Below are 10266 nucleotides of genomic sequence, written 5' to 3' on the forward strand. Positions count from 1 at the left end.
GGTCGGGTCTCCGGAAGCTTTTTTGCCCGATTCCAAGATGGCGCTCATGACCACGCTGAGAATGCAACGTGAAGCCGCAGTTCTGCCATCACTCAAGATGGCTGCCCCCACCAAGATGACCGGGGTGTGCCGGAGGGATAGGGGCAGCAGGATGGTCTGAGACGGTAAGGGCTACTGCTCCGTTGCAAGCCTCGCCTTGGGGCCTAGGAATGAAGAGTAGAAAGACTAGGAAGCTGGGTGAGGTCTCTGGTAGGGCTAGGGTTGCAGAATGCGTAGGGGACGGGGTGACAGGTGGGGGTGAGGGATCAAAGATGGGAAGGGACTGTGGCTGGGATTCAGTCTCCCCCCTGGTGCCCTCTCCCCCCACTCTTCCCATTCCAGGTCTTGCGTTGGACCATGTGGAAGTTTCTAGGACTGGGGAACCGGATGATGGGGGGTGGCGCCCGTGGTGGGTAGAGAGAGGAATAGCGTCTTTTCCCAGGCTAACCCCGGCCCCTCCCCGTCCTCTGGACTGAAATGGGGAACACGCTGGGCCTGGCACCGACGGGGGCTTTGCCGCGCCGGAGTCCCCGTCGAGAGGAACCTCTGCCCAACCCAGGGAGCTTCGATGAATTGCACCGTCTATGCAAAGGTGAGAACTTCGCATCTGGGTGTCTCAAGCTGAAAGGGCAGAGGAGGGCAGGGTCTTCAATGCAGGGTGTGCAGTGATGGGAGGAGGAAGGGGAGAACACAGCTGGAACGTCCAGCCTCAGGGAGGGTTAGATGCTGGAATGGGGTGGAGCGTTTGGTTGCAGGACTGGAAAGGAGGTCAGTTCCTCCACAGCGCTTTCTGCGCGCGGGGTTGAAAGGGGAGACTCCTTCTTGGGGAAGAGGTTGCTTGTCTGTGCTTCTTCCTCCCCTTCCCCCTTCAGATGTGTTCCCAGCACAGATGGAGGGAGTGAAGCTCGTCGTCAACAAGGTTCTGAGCAGCCATTTCCAGGTGCTCCCACTTCTCCAGCGCCTCCTCACGTCCCTCCCTGCCTGTCCCCATCCTCTTCTCATTTCCTTTGTGTCCACCGTGGCCAGGCCCTATGGGACAGGAGGGAGGCTGTGGGGCTCTCCTTACCTCCCTTGCCTGTGGTCCCCTCTGTATATGTTGTGATAGTTGGGATTTTTAGGAGGCCTTCTGGATGGGGAGAGGCTGAAGGATGGGATGGGGGCCTGAGTGGAGCAGGAGGTCTCTCTCTCTCTCTCCTCAGGTGGCCCACACTGTGCACATGAGTGCCCTGGGGTTGCCGGGCTATCACCTCCACGCGGCCTATGCAGGGGACTGGCATCTTAGCCCCACTGAGGTGAGGGCTCCACACACCTGGGACCCGAGTGCAGAGGACAAGGAGATGTGTGTGTTCTGGGGAAGAATGGGCAGGGCACCTCCCTGCTTCTCTGGGTGTCTTCTGAATGGGAGGGGGGAGGGTGGGGACACATTTGTGGGTGATGGGTGGGAGGGTTTTTTGTGGCTCCACTAGGGGGCGCTGGGTACCGTTAAAGAAAGCCTATAGGATTTGGATTGTGGCAGAGTGGTGCCACCCACTTAGTCTTCCTGTCTCTGCTCCCTGGTCAACAGGTGTTCCCGACGGTGGTAGGGGATTTGGACAGCAGTGGCAGCCTCAACGCCCAGGTCCTGCTCCTCTTGGCAGAGCGGCTCCGAGCCAAGGCTGTCTTTCAGGTGACCCCTGGTTCCTGTCTCCCTCCACCCACTGAAGCATTCATTCCTTCTCTCTCCTCCCTGAGTGTCTTGCTCTGGGGGTCCAGAGAGAGGAAAAGAGGCAATAGTGATGGCAAAGAGGGAGGGAGATGCTACTTCTTGCCTTCCCTCCCCAGACACAGCAGTCCAAGTTCCTGACGTGGCAGTTTGATGGCGAGTATCGGGGAGATGACTACACAGCCACTCTGACCCTAGGAAATCCTGACCTGATCGGGGAGTCAGGTGAGCAGTTGGGACCAGGTTCTTTTTGTCCTGGCCGCCCAGTTGCTCATGTTGGCTGTGCCTCTTCGTCATCTGTGCAGTTCAGGGATTAGAAAAGGAACTTCTTGGGCAGGCTGGGCTGGGACTCCTGGGGGTGAGGGGCTTCTGCCCATTGTCTCTAGGACTGACTCCATGTCTCCCACTCCCAGTGATCATGGTCGCTCACTTCCTGCAGAGCCTCACTCATCGGCTGGTGTTGGGAGGAGAGTTAGTTTACCACCGGCGGCCAGGCGAAGAGGGGGCCATCCTGACCCTGGCTGGGAAGTACTCGGGTATGGGATGACGAGGACAGTGATGGGGAGGGGGCGTTCTGGACGCGGCTGGGCTTCCTGGCCTGTGGCCTCCTGCAGTGACGTTCCTTTTCTCCTGCACGTTGGTTTTTGCAGCTGTACACTGGGTAGCTACATTGAATGTGGGATCGGGCGGGGCCCATGCAAGTTATTACCACAGGGCAAATGAACAGGTGAGACTGCTGACCCCATTTCCCAACCGGCAGGTCAGCCATGAACTTCCCCCTCCCCACCCCCTCCGAGGTCCTGCTGACCACTGTTCTTCTTGCCCACACTTCGCATACATTCATTTCCTGCATGCCGGACCCCTCTGCTGAGCCCTGTCTGGACCCTTCTAGTCTTCACTGAGACAGACCCCTCTCCCATTCTTGCTCCTGATTCTCAGGTTCAGGTTGGAGTGGAGCTTGAGGCAAACACAAGGCTACAAGACACAACCTTCTCCTTCGGTTACCACCTGACTCTGCCCCAGGCCAACATGGTGTTTAGAGGTGAGGGTCATTGGGGCAATGCTGGGAGGCACGGCGGGCCTCGGGGCTCCCCCTTGCTTCTGTGATGCCTTTTTCCAAGCCCCGTGAACCATCTCGTCCTTGTTCTCCCCCCAGGCTTGGTGGACAGTAACTGGTGTGTGGGTGCTGTGTTGGAGAAGAAGATGCCCCCCTTGCCCGTCACCCTGGCCCTCGGAGCCTTCCTCAATCACTGGCGCAACAGATCCCACTGTGGCTTCAGCGTCACTGTAGGATGAGGTTGTCCCAGAGTCCCCAGCAGCTGCAGCCGCTGAGTCAGGTGCCCCAGGGCCAGAGAGTAGGCCCCTCCCCAGAGCCCACCTTGCTGGGTGACCTCTGGGTCCCGGGAGCAGAGTGGGAGACAGGCTGTGCCCTCCCCGGATTTGGAGCTGCCACAGGGGAGCTGATGAGGCAGTGGTTGGAGGCTCTCCCTCTGCCGCCAGCCCAGCGTCATCTTCCCGTGCTTGTGGCTCTGGACAAGGGAGAGGGGCTGAGGGGTCCATCCGGCTGAGCTGTCTCCCCTCACTCTCCCCTGCCTCCATTTCTCCGTGGATTAAGCTCCTCGCCTCTTCCTCTTCCGAGCAGAAAAGTCTGCATGGGCTAGATGGGCTAGCCCCCCATCCTGTTTTCCATCCCAGAGCCTCAAAGCTGGGAAGGAATCTTTGACCTCAGAAAGCGGGGCCACCCCTTCCAGAGGGGCGTCCTCCTTCTCCAGACCCTGTGTTTCTGGAGCAGTTTTACCCCCACGGTCACTCCACTCCCCTGTCCCCCATGACTGCATGGACAGGCAGTTATTGCTTTAGTCTTTCATTGCACCCACTGGGCTCCCTTTCTGCAGTGCCGGCCTCTGGCCCAGCAGCTGCCCTTTGCAGTCCAGTGTGTCCAGGTGGCGGGGCCTCAGCTGCACACCTCCTGGAGCAGAGGCATCATGGCGGACAGCCCCTGCACGTGCTGGAGCTGGTGTCTATACGCACTATTAATGCTTCGGAGCTCAGCCAGCAGGCCCAGCAGCTTCGCGTACAGAAACCTTGGGAGGAGGAGGTGGCATGGTCACCACACGGTCACCAGGGAAAGCGGAGGGAAATAAGGCCGCTGAGAGTCCCGTCCTGAGGCCCCGAGCCCCTGAAATGCCTCTGTGAAGCTAGGTCTGAACTCTAGAGAAAATGGTTCCACTGTGACAGGTTTGTCAGAGGTCCCAAAGTTCCCCAAGGGCCCTCTGTCTGACACTGTCTTCTCTCCCCGTGCTGTTTGTCTTGAACCCAGAGCTCCGAGGCCCTCGTGTGAAGAAAGCCCAGACTTGGCCAGAACTTCAACTGTGTGGAACGTGAGGGTCTGGTCTAGAGCAGGTTCTAGAAGGTGGGCGTGTTCTGTGTGTAAAGTGCCCTCTTCAGGCCAGACTGGCCCGTTGAGGCACGAACGAGAGCACGTGCGGACCACACTTCAGAGCCTGGAGCGGTCATTGGACTGTTGACCTAGGGACCAGCTGTGCCCATGAAGCTGTGAATGATGTCACGTCAAGGGGAGTGAGACATGGAAGGAATTGGCCCAGTGGAGATGGAGAAGTGGGGAAGGCCCAGGAGAGAGTAAGCGAGACCCTGGGAAGGGCCTTTCAGCTGGAAAAGGTGGGTGGGTGAGGGACAGTGTCATCACTCAGGAATGCTGTCATTTGCATCTCAACTGAATAAAAACATCTGGAAAAAGTGAGATGAAACAGCAGTAGGAGCAATCAGGGTGCTGGACTGGATGAGAATGGAGGGAAGGACTACACCCCAGGGCCCTGTGTTCCCAAAGGGAAGGACAGTAGAAGCCTTATGTTGCGTTCAGGACCTCTCCCTCCCCATGTCCCCTCCAGGCCCCCATGTCCCCATACCGATTCCGGGGCCTGGGCTGCTGGTCTTTGATGTAGGTCTGCAGAGTCAGTGCCATCTCCTCCTGCACCTGCTCAATTTCCTCCCTTCGGGTGACCCCTGGCCGGTCTGTAAGACGGAGCGGGGGGTGGGGAGGGACAAGGTGGGGGCTGCACAGAGCCCCAGGCAGTGGAGGCTGGGATAGATAGCCCCATTCCACGGGTTTGACGGCTAAGAGGCCTGGGGTGGATGGCTCCACAGAGCTGGGAGTTTGGGGAGAGTTGTTAGAGCCAAAGCTTGTGGACGTTGGGGGTGCTCACCTGGAGAGAAGAGAGCCATGGCGGCCAAAAGCGCATACTCGGGATCCTGGAGCTGCAGTCGCCTCAGGGCTCCGTGGAAGCGAAAGAGCAGCTCTAAGCACTCTGTCTGGAACCCCACTGTGGGAGAGACAGGCTCAGGAGCCTCGGGTCACCTTGCCACCCGCCATAGCACAAGGACACACGCCCCCACTGTCCAGCACCATCTCACCATGGGCTCCGTCTTCTATTGTGTAGCGAAGGGGACCACAGAGGAAATGCTGCGATTGCAGGCAGAATGTGGTGTTGAGAGCGATGTGACAGATTTCTATAGTGGCCCCCTTGAGGAGGGAGATCTGGTCCTCCAAGGGCAGGGACCTGCAGAGGCAGGAGTCAGGCCTGAGCTTCCGAGAGGACGGCAGCAGCCCTGACTTGGGACTGCGAGACTCCAGGCCTGCGGCTGGGACAGGCCGAGGGACGGGATGGTTTGCTGGGTGACCTTGTTGCTTGGTGGCGGGGGATTATAATTTCCTGGAATGTTTTCTTCCGGAAAGGTAAGGGGAGGCCACACACCGGAAGATGGGCAGGTCCTTGGTGAACTTGACCACTTGCTGCACCATGAACGTGTTGATGTCTGCGAAATGCGTGAGCAGGGGCAGCACAGGGACCAGGCCGGGCAAGCGCGGCTGCCGGGTGAACAGGTGCTGTGGGGGCTGTGGGGCCAGAGCCCAGTGAGGCCCGAGGCCGAGGCCCAGGCTCCTGGGGTCCATCCAGCCTCATCTCAAGGGCTGCCACACGGCCCTCCCTCAGACCAGCCTCCCAGCGCCCTGTGGGCCACGTTCCAGCCCCAGCCCCGAAGCCTCACCTTGAACAGCACAAATTGGTGGAACATGGAGCCCAGGTGACGGCTGTGGGCCCCCAGCAGCGTCTGGACCAGCGCTCTCTGCTCCTCACTCAGCTGCTCAGCTGCCTGCTGTGCCCGTCGCTGGGCCTGCCGTGCCCGTCGCTGGGCCAGGGCTTCTGCAGACAGGATCACTGCCCAGGCGAGAGATGTGGCACAGCTGTCAAGGCCAGCCCTAGGTGGGGACGGCCACACACTCTGCACCGTGAAGGGTGTGGGAGGGAGGCTTCCTGAGGCCCCAGGTGCTGGGTCCTGTCCGGTTTCCCCGGCCCGTGGGACACTGCCACCGAAAGCAGTGCACTAGGCTGGGGACAGGAAGTGTGGACAGTGAAGTGGGAACCGAATGAGGAACTTTGGCTTCTGGGGGCCATTGAAGAGAGAGGGCTCTGGATTCCTGAAGCAGCACCGACATGTGCACAGCATCCTCATCGCACAGGTTCTGAGGTTCAATCTCATGGCTTTAGCCCTAGGCGGAGGCAGGGCAGCTGTTACCCATATTTTTCAGAAATGTAAACAGGCTGAGATTCCAGTGACAGGTTGTCACAAAATACTTAAGGGATGTAGATTGAATTTCAAACAAAATTGTTTGACTTCTGCAGTTTCCACTTCTCCACATGACAAGTAGTGTGATGTCAAGAGAAAAGCTGAGCTTGAACCTGGACACTCCGACTTCTTAGCGGAGTAAACCTGGGTGAGTGGACTTGTGTGCGTCCCATTACACTGTCTGTTGGAAGCATAACCTCAGTACCTGGCACACAGAAAAAGCATTCCGCCCTTAATTCAACGGTTATCAAGTACTTCCTAAGTGACAGGCACTATACTTGAGAGACGAGAGGAAAAAGCAGGCCAGGTGTCTGGGGAAGAGCATCTGGGGAGGGAATGGCCACTGCAAGTTCAGAGGACCCAGGGACAGTCAGGTGTGTCTCAGGGTGGCCCCAGTCAGTGTGGCTGGGATGGATTGAGCAAGGGGGAAGGAGTTGCAGACAGAGTCTGGGAGGCCGCGACATCAGGGGAGAGGCAGAGCCCCTGCAGATTTCCAGCACTATGGTGACATCACCCAACTTATCGGAAAAGCTTCCTGTGCCTGCTGTGTGGGACAGGGAGGGCACAGGCCAGTCTGGACTCGGGGGTGGGAGGGGCGACTCACTTTCCTTCTTCATGCCGGCATCGAGGCACTTCCGCAACCTGCAGGCTGGGCAGTGCCGCCTCTGGGCCTTGTTGATCTTACAGCTTCCGGCAAAGGGGCAGCTGAGACCAGTGCTTTTGCCAACTGTTCGTCTGTGAGAGATGGACGCTGTGAGGGTCGGGGATGGCATTGGACAGGTGGGTATGTGAGGGGCTGCGGTGACATGCTCGAAAAGATCTGTGGTGATATGAACTAGTCTGAGCTGTGCCCAGAGGTCCTTGAGCGTGGACAGGGCACAAACACCCTGAAGCATTTCTGTGGGGGCCTGGACTCAGCAGACAGCCCTAGCTTGGAGCTTGGCGCGTTTCGGGCAGTGAGGACACATAACGGCTCTGGACTAAGGGTTATGTCCATGGGACACACACTAGGCCTTCCGACTGTTATTACGCCACCTGTTTATACAGTGCTGAGGTTGGCGAGATGCCGTGAGCTGACCACAGGGCGTTAGGCTCAGGGTGCGGGAGGAATGGAGCTGCACGAGCTCGGGCATGTGACAGGCTTAACGGCCACCTGGCAGGGGCCGTTTCTGTTGGGGAGCAGGCTCTCACCTGAAGAAACCCTTGCAGCCCTCACACGTCAGGGCATGGAAGTGGTAGCCTGTGGCTCGGTCCCCACACACCACACAGCTCCTCGACTCGTCTTCCCCACCGGCCATGGCATCAGGTGGGGTGGCTGTCACAGGCCCCTGAATGCGGGAGGGTTAGCAGTCAGCTCTGGGCTGCCCTTGACCATCTTCTGCCCCTTCTGCAGCGTGTCTTCCTGAATCTGCCCTGAGTTGGACCCCCCGTGTTATCTCTATTGTTTTTAGTCTCTATCCCTCATAGATTTCCTACCTGCTCTTCTCAGGCAGCATGTCACCTGCAGGCCACAGAATCTGGTGTGGGAGGCCTGTCTCCAAACTCCCACTGTGCCCCTCTTTCCCCATTGGCCTCAGGAGCTGCCCATGTCTGGGGTTAGGGATTCTGGCCCTTGGTACCTGGACAACGTAGAACTGTGTGTGTGGCCTGCAGTCCTCAGAGTCTGCCTAGGTAGGGCACAGACTCTGGACCCAGGGCAAAGGCCTGGCTGGCAGGTTTTCCCAGCATGCCCATGGTGCTGGTTGATGGCATATGGGGAGGGACCCTGGTGGGTGGGACCTCATGACTTATTAGGACCTGCTGCCAATTAGACCCATGGCGATTTTCCCTACTGCTGAGCTCCGGGCTACATCGGCAGTGCCCTCTGTGTGGGTCCTGGATGAGCTGGAAAGAGAGGGGGAAACAGCGCGCTTTTTCACATGCAGAATGTCAATAGTAACAACATGTGTAAAGCTACACAAGACTCCCAAACCAAAGTTCAGAGACTGGGGGCTAATTAAGGGCTCATGCAAAGAGCTAGAAGAGGTCCCACTTCCTAACTGGGGAGGGCTGAGAATGGGAGTGGCCTCTAATGTGTCAGAGGTACTTGGGATTGATTTGGGGACTCTTGTGGCAGGCGGGCTGCATGGGCTTGTGACCTGTGCAGCCACACGAGGCCCTGCGCTGACAGGGCTCTTGGGCTTGGTTTAATGTTGGTCTCTTGAAATTCTTAGTGATTTTGGAAGAAGGAGCTCTGCATTTTCATTTTTTGTTGGGCCCCGCTAATTATGTCCCCAGTCCTGTCTAATGAATAAGCTGAGAGTCAGAGGAGCCTTCCCTGGGGTTGTCAGTGTTGTGTTGACACTGAAGGCACTTTGGCCAGTGTGAAAAGTATACACAAGAAAAAACTTATATATATATATATATATATATATATATATATATATATATATATATATACTCGTGTGTGTGTTTGTGTGTGTGTGTGTGTGTGTGTGTGTGTGTGTGTGTGTGTACACTATCCCATCTAGGAACAGAACAAGTAATTTCAAAAGCTGTTTGGATGTTTTGGGGACGGGCAATCTGTGGGTATGTGGGATACAAGTCTGATTCCACACATACTGGAATAACGTCCAGGTCTGTCTTCCAGTGTGAAAGGTCCTGTCACTGCAGCTATCCCCGGGTGTTTGCTGCTTCTGCACTAACACAGTCTTCTGCCACTAGAAATAAACAGTTTTCCTTTTTTTGCTGTCATGTCTTCTGCTTCTCCAGTTATGAGTTAAATTATAATTAATGTTGTTTTACAGACAAGTTAGAAACCCAAGTGCAGGCTAGAGACATAAAAACACACCGAGAGAGACAGAGAAGAGCCTGAAGTAAAAAGAGCCTTGTTTGCACCCCCAGAATGAGCTGGGAACCCTTCCTGTCAAGTGGTACAGCTTCCAACTCTGCATAACATATTGCGTTTTGAAATAAGATGAATTCCAGAGAGCACAGGTGCTTTGATCTGGCCCCGGGAGACGGTAAGCATGTTTGCGTGTGTGCATCTGCTGGGGTCTTTGCTTGCTGGAATTCATACTCATTCAACCAACAAATATTGACTGAGAACCTGTGATGTGTGAGACACTAGGGACGAAAAGATGAGTAAGACGCTCTGCTGTCCTCGTGGGGATTAAATGTGCTGGTGGGGGAGCCAGACTTTTAAGTGGATCTAAAGTAGTCACACCACGGAGGGTGCACAGAGCATTCTGGAACTACAGAACACAGCCACCGAGCCCTGCTTCGGTGAAGGGGTGTTGAGGGGGAGGCAGAAAAAGCTTCCTGGAGAGGTGACAAGTGAGTTGATTTTTAAAGAATAATGAGGCAAAAATCCGAGGCAGCTGAGGCAGAGGGTGCGAGCTGAGAAGTTCAAGAAACCAGGTACAGAAACCAGGTACAGAAAAGCAGATGTGGTAGAGCCACAAACAGGCCCCTCCTGCTGGGATTGGGAGGGGAAATGTCTAGAGAGTCAGTGTTGAGGCAGAGATGTGGGCAGGTCCTCCTTCCTTCCCCTCATCCCCCGCCAGGGGTCGATGTCATGCCCTGTCACTCCTGCCTCTTGGCCTGTGCGTGCCCACCACCTCTTGGTGGAGCCCAGGCCCTCATCATTTCCCACTGACAACTGCAGCAAGCAGCCCTCACCTCTAAGCCACCCTCCCTGCTGCTGCTATTTCTAAAATGCAAATGTAATCATGTCTCTTCCCTGCTTAAAATTCTTCATTTGCTTCCCATCACCTTCAGGATAAAAGCCAATCTCTTTGGCAAGTCACACAAAGTGCTTTGTGATCTGGCCCCCATTTATCACTCTGGTCTCATATGTGGCAGCCCCACTCCCGCCCCACACCTAACACATGACACTTTGG

The 10266-nt window shown here is 56.5% G+C and overlaps 2 protein-coding genes across 6 annotated transcripts; one reads left to right on the forward strand and one right to left on the reverse strand.

Annotated features, from left to right (window-relative positions):
* Positions 1-62: 62 nt before the first annotated feature.
* On the reverse strand, positions 63-8133 carry NR1I3 (nuclear receptor subfamily 1 group I member 3). Of its 5 annotated transcripts, none has more exons than XM_074322371.2 (9): positions 7862-8063; positions 7577-7713; positions 6990-7120; positions 5807-5976; positions 5515-5654; positions 5174-5319; positions 4966-5082; positions 4669-4774; positions 63-203 (listed from the first exon to the last, which is right to left on the reverse strand). In XM_074322371.2, the coding sequence occupies exons 2-9, from the start codon at positions 7681-7683 to the stop codon at positions 89-91; spliced, it is 1032 nt and encodes a 343-aa protein (XP_074178472.2). In that variant the 5' UTR covers positions 7684-7713; positions 7862-8063; the 3' UTR covers positions 63-88. The 5 variants fall into 5 exon arrangements, with proteins under 5 accessions (XP_074178472.2, XP_074178474.2, XP_088657646.1 ...); XM_074322373.2 differs by lacking the exon at positions 63-203 and adding an exon at positions 628-1068; XM_088801520.1 differs by lacking the exon at positions 63-203 and adding an exon at positions 3685-3825 and having other exon boundaries at positions 8005-8133.
* TOMM40L (translocase of outer mitochondrial membrane 40 like) lies at positions 496-4502 on the forward strand. Its single transcript, XM_019712945.3, has 10 exons — positions 496-631; positions 912-979; positions 1239-1331; positions 1604-1705; positions 1861-1966; positions 2155-2277; positions 2392-2468; positions 2681-2783; positions 2898-3038; positions 4062-4502. The coding sequence occupies exons 1-9, from the start codon at positions 517-519 to the stop codon at positions 3035-3037; spliced, it is 927 nt and encodes a 308-aa protein (XP_019568504.1). The 5' UTR covers positions 496-516; the 3' UTR covers position 3038; positions 4062-4502.
* Positions 8134-10266: the final 2133 nt, after the last annotated feature.

Source organism: Rhinolophus sinicus, chromosome 11 (assembly GCF_057876585.1).
Source record: "Rhinolophus sinicus isolate RSI-liver-muscle chromosome 11, RSI-T2T, whole genome shotgun sequence".
Classification (NCBI taxonomy): Eukaryota; Metazoa; Chordata; class Mammalia; order Chiroptera; family Rhinolophidae; genus Rhinolophus; species Rhinolophus sinicus.

Bases quoted from the DNA above. Each gene is read 5' to 3' on its own strand.
- TOMM40L (XM_019712945.3), top strand. From the start codon at position 517: ATGGGGAACACGCTGGGCCTGGCACCGACGGGGGCTTTGCCGCGCCGG. The intron at 1,706-1,860 runs GTGACCCCTGGT...TTCCCTCCCCAG, and splicing joins GAGCCAAGGCTGTCTTTCAG to ACACAGCAGTCCAAGTTCCT. The intron at 2,784-2,897 runs GTGAGGGTCATT...TTCTCCCCCCAG, and splicing joins GGCCAACATGGTGTTTAGAG to GCTTGGTGGACAGTAACTGG.
- NR1I3 (XM_088801520.1), bottom strand. From the start codon at position 7,683: ATGGCCGGTGGGGAAGACGAGTCGAGGAGCTGTGTGGTGTGTGGGGAC. The intron at 7,121-7,576 runs GTGAGAGCCTGC...CATCTCTCACAG, and splicing joins GGCTGCAAGGGTTTCTTCAG to ACGAACAGTTGGCAAAAGCA. The intron at 4,775-4,965 runs GTGAGCACCCCC...TCCGTCTTACAG, and splicing joins CATGGCTCTCTTCTCTCCAG to ACCGGCCAGGGGTCACCCGA.